At 43.5% G+C, this 15,890-nt stretch overlaps 1 protein-coding gene across 1 annotated transcript in view; it reads left to right on the forward strand.

Annotated features, from left to right (window-relative positions):
- The first annotated feature begins 221 nt into the window (after positions 1-221).
- The window catches only part of MED13 (mediator complex subunit 13), a 98,280-nt gene continuing 82,611 nt past the window's right edge, over positions 222-15,890 (forward strand). The window contains exons 1-2 of the mRNA XM_053367829.1: positions 222-555; positions 2,446-2,680. Of these exons, the coding sequence (XP_053223804.1) occupies positions 490-555; positions 2,446-2,680 (301 nt within the window). The 5' untranslated portion in view covers positions 222-489. The remainder of the gene's footprint in view (positions 556-2,445; positions 2,681-15,890) is intronic.

The following is a 15,890-nucleotide window of genomic DNA, read 5'->3' on the forward strand; positions in this document are numbered from 1 at the left end:
CCACACACCCTACAGCCACTGGATTATTTGTGTATCTTCCTTCTGCCCCCACCCCACCCGCGTTTGCAGATTGAAGATCGTAAATCTTTCTATTTTTGCAATCCCTTTGGATCAAGTACCCCCAATCTTTCTCCCCCGCCGCCGCCTTTTGCCCAGGAGGCTGTGAAAACTGATCCCTCTCCACGAAGATTTTTCTTTTGCACTTTTTTTTCCTAAAATTGCCTCTTCCTTCCTTTTAACCTCCCCGGGTTATTTATTCCTTTGCCTTACTTGTGCGCTCTCCCTCCCCTTGATATCTCCTCTCCCCGCAATGTGTGTGTGATTCCTTTTTTTAAAAGGGGGGAGGGAAAAGGGCCGTTTTCCCTCGGTTGTGTTTCTCCCTCCCCTCTCGGTCGGCGTGTGTGTGTCTCTCGCTCGCTCGCTCTGTCTGTCTCTTTTCTTTCTTGTCGGAGGCTGTGGGATAATGGCGTGTGGGTTGTGGCTGTGAGGATGAGTTCCTGCTTCGTGCCGAACGGGGCCAGCCTTGAGGATTGCCATTCCAACCTATTCTGTTTGGTAAGTGGCTACTTTTTTTTTTAGCGGGGGGGCGGTGTGCAGATCGCCGGAGATAATCATGCAAGGAAAGGTTGGAGGGGGGAGGGAGACGAGATCGCCAGGAGAGGGGAGGGAAGAGGAAAAGAAAGTGGGGGGGAGGGAAGAAGAGAGAGGAATGGAAGCAAAGCAGCCATTTTTAGCATTGCATCTGCTAGAGGAGTCTTCTGGAGCAGGCCTTGCCAGGAATCAACTAGCTCTCCTGTATATATATTCCCCTCTCTGTCTCCCTCCCTTCCTCCAAAGACTTTGTGCCTACGACTCCCCTGCTCCAGCTTGCTTTTTCTCCAAATCATTCTTCACCCTCTTTTGTTTTTCTTCCTCTGATTCTCCACTAACTTTCGATTTCTCTCTAATCTGTTGTTGTAGGTGACATGATTACTTATGCCTATTTTATTGCAGTTCAATTTCAGCCTAGTTTTAGCTTAGCTCTTCTCTCTCCCACCCTCCTTTTTCTGCTTCCCAAGCTAACTTTGGTGAAACCCTCCCCTCACTCTCCCCCCAGTTCTCTAAAAGTGTCACCCTACTGAAACTGGCAACAAAAGTGGAGGAAGCTCCACTGTGTTGCTATTCGCAGGTCACACGTTATTTGTTTATTTTTTAAAGTGTGTGTGTAAACGGATCCCTCCACTGTTTTGTAACCTTGCCTTATTTAATTGCTGCCGTGGAATTCAGTTAAACCTTCATTCAGTTAAGATCCGAGCGTGGGTTTTGCTGACCACTTTCTCACTCTGGATTTATTTCAATGCAAATTGGCAGCAGACTCGACCAGCTGGTGTTATTTAATCCTGAAAGTTAAAAAAAAAAAATCTATGCCAAAGCTATTGTGCTGATGCGTAGTTGGGTGTACGGAATCCAAGCAGTCTATCTCTGCAGGATCACAGGTTACTGGCTGAGCTGGCCTGCAGCTCATGAGTGCCAGTGTCCCTTTAAAGCATGTCTTCCCTCTTCTCCATTTCTCTTTCCAAGATCACCAACTGTTGCAAATTCTGTCACTTGACAGAGGTGCTGGAACCTTCCTTGTTGAAATTAAATAGGCCAGGAGAACCTTTATTGTATCTATATACAGGGGAAGCAAGCGAATTTTGTGTTGAGTGGAAAGAGCACCCTCTTTATCAACAGCTGGAAAGTGAACCCTGTGTCAGTGCCTACCATTTCTCTTAGCCCCCCCCCCTTCAGCTGCTGTTGAAACACTGGTCATTAAAAAAAAACCTCTTTCTGGGAAAAGGAGTGGAGAAAGAAATGTTGAAAGTTTCCTTGAATTGTAGTGGAATCCATTAAAAGTTTGGAATGGTTTTTTTCTTTGTTGGTTCCCCCTCCCTCCCCATTTGTCTACCCATGGGGATAGTCAGTATTTTCAGCAAAGCCTCTGCCTTTCAAAATGATTAGGTTGTTTTGTTGCAGTGCTTCTAGTGCTAAGTGGCTAAGGAGAGGGTTATTAGTGAGGTGTTTATTTGCATTTGTAACAGATGTAGATTCTCTCTCAGGATACCGGAGTTCTCTATATTTGGAGATTCAGCAGGATTTGCAAAAGTGATGGTATAGTTCAAAACAAGCACTTGATTTTATGGTATTCTAACATCCTGGGATGCTCTGTTTGAATAACAAAACTCCCACTGATTTGAATGGAGCAGGGATTGAAGTCATTGCCACTGTCTTATTGACCGAAAGTTGTCATAAGGAGGTGGTAGGGAAAATGCATTTTTTAAGTCCAAAATGCGTATGTGCTTAGTGAAATGGGAGAAAGACCTGCTGGGAAGTGAATAGAAATATCTGTCTTTGGTAACTGCTGCAATTTTACAATGAAACCTTCCGGTTCCCTCTAGTCTAATTTCTGTTACAATTTTCTTTCAGGCCGATTTAACAGGAATTAAATGGAAACGCTACGTATGGCAGGGTCCAACATCTGCACCAATCCTGTTCCCAGTGACCGAAGAAGACCCTATCCTAAGCAGCTACAGTCGTTGCCTCAAAGCTGACGTCTTGAGTGTGTGGCGGCGAGACCAGAGGCCTGGGCGCAGAGAATTGTGGATATTCTGGTGGGGCGATGACCCCAATTTTACTGACCTAATTCATCATGACCTAACAGGTAAGGCAGAGAAGTCTTGGATGCTATGTGTGGTGGTATCATTCTTCAGATATACAATTTTATTTTGCTAGTTTGCTGCTCTAATAAGCTTGGGTTTATTGAGAATTGAGAGATGAAGTACACATTATCGCAATTATTCACCCTACTTTTTTTACTCTGCTGTTCAGAAATAATTATTATATTGGAACCTCCTTTGGTCAGGGACTTCTCTCCAGCTAATGTTACTCCATAAAATGTCATGTGCCCTTGTGGTGCCAAATAAATACCAAATACACAGAAGTGCAAACTGGTCTTCTGATTGTGTGGGAGAAATCTTGGAGGACATCTTGTGGAATTGCTTTGTTTTCTCTCTCTAAAGATATGTTAACACATTTGGAAAAGTGGGTGGAATATAAGCTTGAATATATAGAACACAAGTATCTGTGTTGAATGTAAACATCTGTGATAGTGAGGCAGGTGTGGAGTCATGTGCTTCTGTAAGTCATGCTGTGTCTAGGTAATTTTGTTCTGTAAGGAATATTTTTTGTTAGGTATGTTGCTAAAGCCAGAGGTACAGCTGGCTTTTGTTAGGAAAAGGAGGCTTAGATGTGGAGGCTGCATTGGCTGTTTTAAACCACCGTCTTGAAGTATAGGTGATGGGGAGGGACTATAGTTCAGCGGCAGAACACATGCTTTGCATGTAGAAGGTCCCAAGTTGGATCCTTGGCATCTCCAGTTAAAATATCAAGTTCTAGTCGAGGACTTCTAGAGATTCTGGAGAACCACTTCCAGTCAAAATACACAGTATTGTGCTAGATGGGCCTGACCTGATAAAAGGCAGCATGTTATAAGGCAGTTGTGTATAATTAAACTGGTGGTTTCAGAATTGGTGGCATATGATAGGCCCCACAGGTGTCACTTAGGCTGTGTACACACTATACATTTAAAGCAACTCCCCCCCCCTTAAAGAATTATGGGCACTGTCCTCACAGAGTTAAAATTCCCAGCAACCATTCACAAGTGAAAAAATGTGTTTCAAATGTGCTTTAAAGATATGGTGTGTGTGCAGCCTTATTCTTGCGAATTGGCTGCTGTGTGATGCTTATTTGTCAGCTGTTTTGAGTGTTCATGCAGAGCATGGCGAGAGATGCTGCTCCAAGCTTGGGGGGGGTGGTATGTAAAATGACAGCAGTTTTGTGGGTTGGGTTTTTTTTTAAAGTTGAGACTGGGATAGCTTTGTGGAAGTAGATCTTGAGGAAAGGATTAAAGTGGGGGAGGAAGCTGGCAAATCTGAATTACCTGTTACATGCTGTTATAGATTCTGACCCACATTGTCTTCTCACCAGTTATGACCTGCTATTGTGACTTAGCTGTATAAAGCAGCCTGATGCTTTTTTAGTATGAATTGACACTTGAAATTTGAGTACATGTTGATTGCAGTAGGATCATCTATATAAAACTATTCCTAGTTTGGACTGTTTTCTCTCTCCGCTCTGCCTTGGCAGCAATCTGGTTTTATGAGCCTGAAGATGCACTTAAATCTTTAAATGTCCTATTTAAACACTATAATCTCTTACTCTTATGTACACCTAGCACACTCTCTGTGCTATATTGAAAATTCCTAAATGCTTAATAGCCATTCAGGTACATTAAGCAGCCTTTCTGTCACACTACTACTTCCTGTTTAAATTCTGTGTAGTGTGGTTTCTAGGACATTTGAGCTGTGAATCAGAAGTCCCCGATCATGACTCAGCCATGAACTCACTAGGTGGCCTCAGACAAGCTTCTTTCTCAAGTCTGTGAACATCTGAGCAGTATAAAAATACAGTTGTTTTTCTTAAATCAGATCATGGGAATAATAGCAGTGTCCTTCCTGAAAGGGCTGTTGTAATGATGACTGTGAGAGTACACATGAGGCCATTTTGAATGCTTGAAATATGTGAGATCGCATGGCAGGTCATGTTTAAACTGTCTGCAGGCAGAGATAGTCACTAAATATAGACATGATACTGTTGTAGTCTTGGCAATAACTGTTCAGTAGGTAGTTGCCCATATCACTCCTTTCACCCCAGCTTCATGGTGATGCTTCTGACAGTTTGCTCTCTGGCATTCTTGTCCCAACTCACGACTGGCAGCGAGGGTGAAGCTGCAGGAGCGGCCTCTATGTAGTGCTGCGTGATTTCCTCCATGCTAGATGGGGAGGAAGGAGATCTTTATGATTGCAGTTGATCTGTGTGAAACTGTGTCACTAACAATGCTTAATGGATGGTGCTGTCTTCAAATGCCAGTGATCTCTATGGCAGCAATGGGACTTTTGGGTCATCTGGGAGCCATTGTCTTACCTGTTGCAGGTAACCAGGCCAGTGCCAAATTATAATGCTGTGTTGGCAATTTCTTTTTTATAATGTATATTTATCTTAAGCTTGCTTTTGAGCTACAAAGCATAACCCAGATGAAACTACAGTACCTCTGGGACACTGAAGATGTAGATTGGAGCGTTTTTGTGGTTATGGCACCCATTGTGGAACTTGGTGCCCAGAAAAATGTGCCCATTTCCTTCCTTACGCTCATAATTTGCCTGTTTGTGTATTGGGGAATGGAGAGTGTTTTTATTAAGGAATGCCTCTTAAGATTGTAGTGCTTGGTGGCTGCACTGAGGCTGATTTTTAATATTTAATATTAAACATACAAAATTGGAAAAATACTAAACATGTGATATAAATAATGATAGAACAATGTAATCATGTACTGTACTGTTCTATTACAAGACATATAGAAAATATTGCTATGAAAGGGATAATTGCTTTTGGTTCTAAATTGCACCTGGTCTAAAATATTTTGCCTGTTTATGGAGTGTTCTACAGAGAACCAGCAACCATGACAAATATTTTAAAGCCCCATTGATTCAGTGGGTTCATGCAACATGCACTTGAGAAGCCTCAACTTTGGCTGGATCATGTTGGCAGTAAAGAGTTACAGTCCTCTATGTTCTAAAAAGAATGCAGACCTCTAGCTCTAGTCTATATCCACTTTCACAAATATCTTATATATTTCAAGTGATTATGGTAATTAACACTTGCTTAAAGCACTTTGTGTACAGCATTTCAGTCATCTTTGCAGCAGCCCTGCAATGTAGTTAATCTCTTCATGTGGCTGAGTCTGAGTGTGTGTGTCAGAATGCAAGAAGCTGCTGTATACCAGTTCATGTTCTTTTTACCTAGTGTCACCTACTCTGGCTAGCAGCAGCTCTCCAGCTTCACGTGGAGAAGGTCTTTACCATCCCTTGCTCCCTGCTCCTTTTTAAATTGAGGTGCCAGGGACTGGTCCTGGCATCTCCTGGGTGCAAACAGATGGTTCATCTGAGATAACTCAGTTGGTAGAGCATGAGACTCTTAATCTCAGGGTTGTGGGTTTGAGCCCCATGTCGGGCAAAAGATTCCTGCATTTCAGGGGGTTGGAGTAGATGACCCTCGTGGTCATTTCCAACTCTACAATTCTATGTGTATCAGCTCTTTGATTAACTCTAAACTTAAGTGGCTCGCCAAAGGCAAAGAGGAGATCTGAAGAGGGAGATTCCTCATTTGTACCTCTGTTTGCTAGCATTTACACTACATATAGTTTTCTGTGTACATTATAAAGAGGGGAAGCAGTTATCGTTGCCATGGTGCCAGTAGACTTGAAACAATTGCACTAGTTTTATTAGCATAATCTTATTGAATCTCCATATGTACCACTCTTCTATAGGAGTACTTAACCCAACAGTGGCATATTATATACCAGAGAAGGGTTTTATTGTTAAAATCGCAGATGTGTTTTAAGTACTTGAGTTAGTGGGAGCAGGACGTGGTTAAAGCCAGTAGTCCTAGAACGGAGAGGCTTTTGCAAAAAAGGGGTCACTTGCAGATCAGATACTTGGGCATTCTGGTAGTACATCTATAGCTTCCTTATTTTGCCCTGTGAGTTACCTCAGTCATAACTTGCACAGACTGTCTTCTGTAAAGCTGAGCTGTAACTTAGACCATAAACCTATTTTTGTCCTGGGCTGCTTCCGAGCAAAGGCCAGTAGATTTGCAGAAGTATCTGTTTAAGCTTGGTGCATTAAGGCATTCAAGATGGGAAAGGGAGATGTCTTTCTTACCGGGACACTTTTTGTATTTTGGGGATATTCAAATTTTCATTTTACTCGGAACACCATCTGAAAGAATGGAAAGGCAGCAAAACAAACAAATCTGATTTAATATATTTATGTGATGGATGTACGCACACAAGAGGCTGTTTGCAAGGTTGCATAGGAATGCAAATACTGATAGTAATCTAAGCTTTTAGCATTCAGTTGTAGGAATGTGTGACTGTATCAGCCTGTTTTGTCCATCCAACTAGACATGCTAGGGATTTTGGTTTGGGACCTTTTGCATATGAAGCCTGTCTTCTACCACCAACCCATAACCCTTAATTGGTTTGGAATGGGAGACACAGACGTGAGCTTGCATACCTGGCTGAGGGATCTACGGTAATTTCCTTCCTGGGAGCAGCAGCTTAGCCCTCATGGAATGCTGTTCCAGAGGGTCCAGCTTCCTGCTGGAATTGGCCCTTCAAAAAGGGGAATGTGGTAAAAACTGAAAAACCATCCCCTCATGCATGTATGTATGCATGCATGCGTGGTAGGTAGTGCACAGTCCTTTGGATACTGGTCATAACATCTCATCGAGCTGGAAATCTATTTCAGCCTTTTGAAACAAAGCTTGTAAATTGTCCTATTCCTAGAATCACAGTGGAACCATTGTTGTGTGTATCCACGAGTTATGGAAGCTTTTAATAAAAATGGAGCAATAGCTTTCAAGTTTGATTGACTGCAGGGGTCAATGTAGCCTTGCAAATGAACCTTCGAAAGTGTGGTACATTTTAAGTTGATATAGGACATTATTGCCAGAGAATAATGACCGTAGTCTTGCTTGCAATATCTTGCAGCAATAGTCTAAATCAGGGGTCAGCAAACTTTTTCAGCAGGGGGCCGGTCCACTGTCCCTCAGACCTTGTGGGGGGCTGGACTATATTTTGAAAAATATAAATACCCTGCAAGCCGGTCCTGCAGCTGCCTCTGAAGATGGAGGGGGAACGCACTCTGCACGCGCTCAGGAGCGCGTCTGGGCGGCGCCTGCTCACCGGTGGTGTTGATGAGCAGCAGCCGCTCTGTCAGCCCATCCCCGCAGAGCTAACAGGCAGCTTGCACCACGCGCTGTGGCCCCATTGTCCAAGGCTGGTGGGCAGGCCGCGCACACGGAGTGCCAGGCAGGCGATGCGCAGCTCGCCCTCCAGCTGCTCCAGTGTGGCCGCCGAGCACGCCACCAGCAGCAGTCGGGTGCCAGGCACGGGGCTAGCAGGTGTACTAAACTCTGGCTGAAGCCCTGCGGTGCGCCCGTCATGAGGCCCATGGCGCAGCCCAGACCCACCGCTCGCCTGCCGGCTTCTCCATCCATGGCTGCACTGGTTTTTCCTTAGCCGCAGGTGACAAGGCTTCCTGCAGCCAATCTGAAGCCGCGCCAGCATCCGCAGCGCGTGGGGACTGACCGAGCAGGTAGCAGGGTCTGCTGGCTGGATTTATGAGCCTGGGGGGCCGCATCTGGCTCCTGGGCCTTAGTTTGCCTATCCCTGGTCTAAATGCTTTCTTTTTATATTTTGTTCTTTTTACATAAATGTTCCATCTTGTCAGGGCATTCCATTGCAGAGATACAATGCACTTATTTGTACTGGTTTCCCCACATTGTCCACAACTCTTAAATCTTGTGACTTTTGACTTTGTGTTCAGGAATACCTGACCTGCAGCCTAGTGAAAAGTTGCTGTTGGCTGTTAGCTTCAATGGGCTTTTTCATAGTTTTCTATACTAATGCATTCAGAAGGAGTTATGCAACACCATTTTCTAAGAAGGCACCTGGGATACCTCTGAAAGAGAGAGGCTGCTTTCAGACCCTTATATATGCTTGTTTTTCTTGGAGGGCCACTTTTAAGAGTGGAGTAAAGAGTGAGGTCCAAGGTTCTGTAGCCTCAGATTTGTTGTTCCCAGTAGGTACTGTAGAGGGGAAAAGTTGGGCTGGGTTGCTCAAGTAGCTGACCCCTCTTATAGCTGAACATGCAATTATATGGGATTTAACTGAGCTTATGCTTCAGATATAGATCAACACTGCATACTGTGGTTTAGCCTTTGTTACATGTTTTGCACACTTGATAAGCCATAAGAGAATTTTTCTGCCGATCCTTTTTTCTTGTGCCACCTTGGTAGTATGAGCCTTTGCTATTTATTAAGGCTCAGTTAACTTGCTGAATGTTTTGATTTACATGTTCATTTTTTTTAAAAAAAAATGTTCACTACCAATTCTGTTATTTCGCTGGCCCGTTTTTATTATCACATTTCCTTTTATGTGTAATATACTGAAACTTCCTAAAATTAATTGACTAGGTTTTGTGCTTCATTAGCTGGAAAGCTTTGACTGTGGATGGATTATATATAATGCATTTTTTCTGAATTCTGAAACTTCTGTGCTATGTCTCTCTGGCCGAAAACAACTGTGGGCAGTATAATGTAGTATTGGGCATCTTATCACGAGAGGGAGGAGAATGACTTGAGTGAAAATTCTTAGAAAGTTGTGCAATGATATTGGGCAAGCTTATGAAAAGGAATGATTATAAGTTCTCAGACCTTCTTGGACACTTACTGGGTTCTGGCTTTGCTTCGGAGCATGAAATGGTGTTTCTGCGGCTGCAGATCCTTGGATGCATTAAGAGTTTTTGGCAGTGGCCCTTTGTGCAAGTCTATTGGCTGGAGCTTTTTAGTAATTGATTTAAAGCAGCAGTTTTCAAGCTTTCTACCTCCAGGGAACCATTTCCACATTGGCTTTTCTGCCACAGAACACCTTTGTGTTATGCAGAAGATCCTGAGGGTACATAGCCAGTTTGCATGTAGTGCTAGGTAGCCAGTCCATTTGGGCCTTGTTGTTGTTCTGTGGGAACTGAAAGTGCACCCTAAAATATACCTGGCATTTGTTTGTGGTTGCACGTAGCAGAACATTGCACTAGTGGACAGTATGTCTTTCACAGAATCTTGTCTACTGCAACTTATTTTTCTCTTCGATAAACCACTGAAAAACAGGGTTTGATGGAACTTAGTTTAAAAATCACTAGACTGAAGGATACTACTTGGATCTGGAAGTATTCTGCCTTGCATAGCACCGCTGAAGGAACTGAATGCAGGCTCATTCAAGAGGCTTCTCATCATTTTGTTGGTTTTCTTGGATCTTCCTTAAACCAAACAGTACAGAATTGGTGATGTTTTCTGCCATCTAGCTGTATGCTTCCTTGTTCTTCAGGCCCTGGACCTTGTTATTTTGCCTGGAAGGGAATGCTTGGATGACTCTGCCAGCTGGCTGCATTGGCTATCGGCATCAAGCCTGGGATAACTGCTGCTCTTTTTTCTCTTTTCCCCCCCTGCTCTCCACAGAGCCTTCTTCCTGCATTGGCTTGAAGGGATTTGTTTCTGAAGCCAGGGTATTGGGTGAAGAATCTTGATACCATTTACCAGATGTAATATGAAAATTACCCCTTCAGCTGTGCAGCCAGCTCCTGGCTGTGGTATTATTTTTATCTTATGACAGCCTCACAACAGTGACACATGTCCCCAGTGACAATAGAAGCTCGATTATTGTAATTCCTCCCCTGCAGGGCTTAAAGTAGGACATCTCCATTGCTTGCAGCTTGCTAGGAAAGCAACAGTCTGTCCTGATAGGAGCAATAGTGGTTGTGTCTGCCTCTCTCTTTCTCTTTCCCCCACCCCCACAGATAAACAGGACTGTGCATATTCTGTGCTAGGGATAAACCATGCAAATAGAATTGTGTGTGCATGTATAATTTAGTTGAATTCCTGGATTTTGGAAATGGTTTAGGCCAGGGATCAGCAAACTTTTTCAGCAGGGGGCCAGTCTACTGTCCCTCAGACCTTGTGGGGGGCCAGACTATATTTTTTGGGGGGAAATGAGCGAATTCCTATGCCCCACAAATAACCCAGAGATGCATTTTAAATAAAAGGACGCATTCTACTCCTGTAAAAACACGCTGATTCCCGGACCGTCCATGGGCCAGATTTAGAAGGCGATTGGGCTGGATCCAGCCCCCGGGCCTTAGTTTGCCTACCCATGGTTTAGGCATTCTTTCAATGGGTGGAATAGCAAGTGATGAAGGGCAGGGAGAAGTGGAAGCCTATGCTGTTTATTAGGGTTGGGTGATATCTTGTTCCCTGCGTTGTGTTGTATCACCAGCTAAATATCACAATATATAGATTAGGGCTGGGCGATATTAGGTTTTGAGCATCACAGTATATCACCAGCCAGACATCGCAGTTTGGCGATATACAAAGAGCTGCACTGGCCCCAGCCTGCGAGGCCCTGGGTGAGACTGCTTCAGCTCTCACTGCGTGGGGACTGAGGTGCTTTCACCCCAGCACCTCGCAGGTCAGGGCCAGAGCAGCAGGCCCCAGCCTGCTGCTCAGATGGAGGGAGCCCTGTGACGAAGTGTGACAGGCTCCGTTTGCAAGGCTCCCTTCTCTGGCAAGGTAGAAGGGGCGGGCAAGTGGCCTCATTTTCTTGGGAGAAAGATGTTGCTTGCTTGTCTCCCTACCACCACCAGTGAAGACGGAGGGATACCTGAGAATGGAGACTGACAGCTGCAATCACAGGGATCCTTCACCTTCCCTGTTAAGGGGTAAGGAGCGAGGAAACAGTCTCCTTTTCCTAGGAGAAAGAGGTCACTTGCTCCTCCAACTCCTTGCTGGGAAAGACGGAGGGATCCCTGCAAACGGAGCCTAACAGGTTCTTTCGTCAGGGCTCCCTTTGCTGGCATGGCCCTCTGAGCTGGGGAGCGCAAAGCCTCCCACACCCTAGCTGAGGGAGCCCAAATCCTTTTCCTGCCAGCAGGAGAAAGATCAGGGCTGCTCAGCTGGGAGTGTGAAGCCTTATTTCTCAGCCTTTTGAATCTGTTTAGAAAAAAACAAAAAGTTCATGGTATCGTGTTCTTTGGCAACCTTTTGGATACATGTGGAGACATGTTCTGTTCATCGGAATGGTTCCTTTTCAAAGCAATTGCCTCAGTGCCTTTTGCGCAACCCCTCAGTGTGTTTCTTCATTTGCGGTTTTTATCTTGGTACTTGATATGCGTAAAAGCTGGAAAGGTTTAATCAACAGCACCTTCCAGGCCTTTGCTGTGCCAGCAATAACATGTCCGTGGTTCATATCTCCACAGAAGGGGGCGGTGAATGGGTGCAAGATGGCAAACATGGACTTCGGGCTTGATAATCTTGTTGCCAATGCAAGCTGGCTTAATAAGGTGTGTGTGTGTTTTTCCTCGAGCCTCTTCCCTAAGTACTGGTACATGTGAACAGTGTTACATGTGTGAATGTAAATGGAGGCTTTGGCTGACAAAATATTCTGTAAATATTTTACTCTGCTCATGTATAATTTGCTAGACAAAAACGCATGTTAGGCTGGAACCCTAAGCCCCTTTACAACTCTTTTTTTTTATTTCAATGGGGGCTTGCTTCTGAGCAGTGTTAAAAACTGAGATAGAAAAGCTAGGAGCCAAATGTCTCCTGGGACCCCTGGGTTGTGAGCATCAAAACAGAATGTCTAGTCACCTTTGGGGGGGGTGTCGGCAACACTTTATTAATAAGAATGAACTAATACACAATTCACATAAATGACACATTGTTAATATCGTATTTTTAGCAGAAATTGTTAATACATGTTTCATTTGGTGTTTACAATAATAATATTGGTACCATACTTAAGTTTTCAAAACACTCAACCCTTTATTGTTAAACTTCTATCCTTAACATATACTTTGAGGCTTCAAAGAACATACATTACAGTAATCCTTGAGTGTCAGCCAGGTGCAAAAATGGAACCCGACTTCTTGAGGTGCTCACAAATGGATAATCTTTAGGCACAAAATACACCTGGCACCCTGCTAATTTCAATCTCTGCTTCTGAGTAAACATACTTAAGACTGCACTGGCTGGCATGTGCCCCTTTTGGCTGCCTCTTTTGGAATTATTTTCCTATGGGAAGCCCCCAAAGCTTGAGCCTGTGTGTCTTTTGGGAGCAGAGTGAGGCACGATTTCCTCCCCCACCCTGTAAACTTGCTTTTGATGGCTAGGAATATGGTAAGTTAGACATATTGCTTGCCGTATCCTAAGGGCTCAAGGGATGAGACAAGTCCAGTAAAGTGTAATGGATATATTTTCTCCCCAGGAACTTGTCCTGAGATCCCTTGGTTATTTATGTGCAATTTAATTTTCTAGATCACTTTTTTTTTAAAAGAAAATTTAACTATGCACAAATCCTGAGGCTAGATGGGGTTGAATGCTCACTGCTTTTTGCTGTTCATGGCAAGAATAGGGTCAGTGCAATGCTGGAGCTTGAGAAGTGAGGCTTGATCCTCTCCCTCATGAAACTGAAGCACTCTTAATGCCTGTTTTCACTGCCATAACTTTAACTTGGTCGCTTTCCAACAGCTTTGCATTTAATACTTTCAGAACTGCCTTTGGAAAGTAAGTGGTAGCTGCTGTAGTGTCAGGATCGCAGAACAGGTTCCTTCCTGGAATAATATTTTGCATATAGGCTGAATATTCAGCAAGGAGATGGTTTAAGGAACCCTTTTCCACAACCCCTCGTCTTCACATACAGTAAAAATATTAGTTAATGTTAATTATTTCCAAATAGACGTTTTGGCTCAAGACTCACTGTTACACAGATTTTCCTACATCATGTGGCTTGGTTAATAATTACCATTTTCCACAATAAACAAATGGCATTCTTCTATCATTTCTCTAATCAAAAGTGTCTTTCAGTTTCTAGGCTTCAGAAATATTAACACTCCCCCCTCCCCAAGGTAAACTAATTTTGCTACCTCAGTAAGCTAATCACACTACCTCAGGAGGTACATGTCTTTAAATTAATGTGTCTTTAATGAAAGGAAAGAATTTATACTACACACTCTTAGGACATGGTTTTTAACTGATGCACTTAGTGTCTGCATCATGTCACAGCCTTTGCTCTATTTCAGCAATGTTTAAGAGATTGGATGCACCTTCCAAGCTTGTATGCTACTTCGCTCTTCATGTTCTCTCACGAGTTCAACTTTGCCTTTTGTTCTTTAAAGTAGTCAGTGTCTGCACTGGTGTGTGTGCTTAACCTGGTTAATTGTAAACCGTAGTTTGCTGTTATGGCTAGATTGAATTCAGTTTGCAAAGTAGAGCCTTGAGCTAGCAATGGTCTGTGAGAATGGCAGTGCAGATATGAAGCCTCTGGAAACAAAAGCAGGGTGTTTTTTTGGGGGGGGGATACAATAAGATAGGTAGATGGAGCACTCAAGCTTCTGAGTTGTTCTTTATTTCCCAATGGTGGTTTGGAAATGGAGCAACTTTTATATGTATACCAGGTTTGTGTTATACATAATGGCAACTGCATAGCCATTATGCTGGAACAGTTTATCAATCCACCCTTCCAAAAAGGGAAGGTTCCAGTTCATAAACAATAAAAGTGATGAAATAAGAACCTGGATTTATATCTAATTCTTGATTTGTTATCAAATGAGAGTTTCCAGCTGTGTACGTTTGGAGAAGCTGATAGGTTTAAATCTCTTCAGAGATAACTCCGTGTGCTGTTTTAGGATGTGGAAGTTAGAGTACAAAGTGCAGTTTGGACTTTGCCATCTTTTAATGTGTGTGTTTGCTGTTGCTCAAAACACTTGGACTATGTTTGGAAGTCTGTTGAAAATGGCATAATTTCCCTCCCCACCCCCGAACATTTATTTGTTTATTACTCCTTTCTAGGTTAATCATACAGCTATGGTTTTTATGCTTTTTCTGATGTTAAAGAAAATTGAAGGAAAGAAATTGTCATATTTCTTGGAAACGTTTTCTTGTTTGATGCCATACTTGAGCCATACTTGACTTGAGCTTGTTAAGCAGAGTTTTTTGTTTTTGATAGTAGCTTGTCAGCTACTCTAGTTTTGTAATTTTTCTTGTAATGCTTAGCAAGGTGCTGCTACAAGCAAGGGGCTTGTAGCATTTATAGTAATTTTCAAACTATTTAAAAGGCATGTTTCACTTGGTTTCAATCATATTCCTTTTGTCTTCACCCAAATAACAAAACCACCACGGCCACTTTCCGCTGCTTTGGCAGCCACAAGCAAATGGTGAGTACATTCTAGGTATACCCTGAATTCATGAAGCCTCAGTAGGCCTGGTCAGTGCACTGACTGCACACCATACAGATACGTATGTTACAGCATTTTTAAAAAATCAGAGCCTGCCCAGGACATTTGCTGCCTAAGGTGAAGAAGAGTCAAAGCATGGAAGATGAATGACAATACAGTGGTACCTCAGGTTACATACGCTTCAGGTTACATACGCTTCAGGTTACAGACTCCGCTAACCCAGAAATAGTGCTTCAGGTTAAGAACTTTGCTTCAGGATGAGAACAGAAATCGTGCTCCGGCGGCGCGGTGGCAGCAGCAGGCCCCATTAGCTAAAGTGGTGCTTCAGGTTAAGAACAGTTTCAAGTTAAGAACAGACCTCTGGAACAAATTAAGTACTTAACCCGAGGGACCACTGTACTGTCAGTGGGATGGTTTCATCCACTGCAACTCAGAGCAGCAGGTTAGCTTTGGGGGTGCGGGAGTCAGACCACATGGCATGTGTAACTTCATTCTCCATATAAGGCTAGGGTACTCAGGAAGAGCAGCTGTGGAGCTCTCACTACTGCCCCCCCCAAGTACCTACCATCTGAGGCAGTTGTCTCACTCTGTATCATATTGGGACCGGCTCTGTTTTTAAAACATGGAACTTCTGGGCCAACAGGTCATTGTGGAATGGGTTAAATCAAGTTAGAAAGTTTGAATGCCACTGCTTTAACTCCTAAGTAAATTACAGTATACATGGTGTAAAGAATGAGAAGGAGATTGCAAAAAAGCAAAAAACACAAACAAGTGAGCGCATAACCTTGTTAGGTTGTGGTGTGTGGTTTATAGTGTGTGTGGGGGGGGGGGATACGGTATGTGTGCCTATATGTCAGGTAGTGCTAACTATGCACAGGGCTGGAGGGCTGTGTGGGAAATTGGGCACCAGGGTTTTCGGCATCAAAATTTTAAGACATCTGGGATTTTCCTAGCCCTAACTTTTTAAAC

The sequence above is a fragment of the Podarcis raffonei genome, chromosome 15, assembly GCF_027172205.1.
Source record: "Podarcis raffonei isolate rPodRaf1 chromosome 15, rPodRaf1.pri, whole genome shotgun sequence".
NCBI lineage: Eukaryota > Metazoa > Chordata > Lepidosauria > Squamata > Lacertidae > Podarcis > Podarcis raffonei.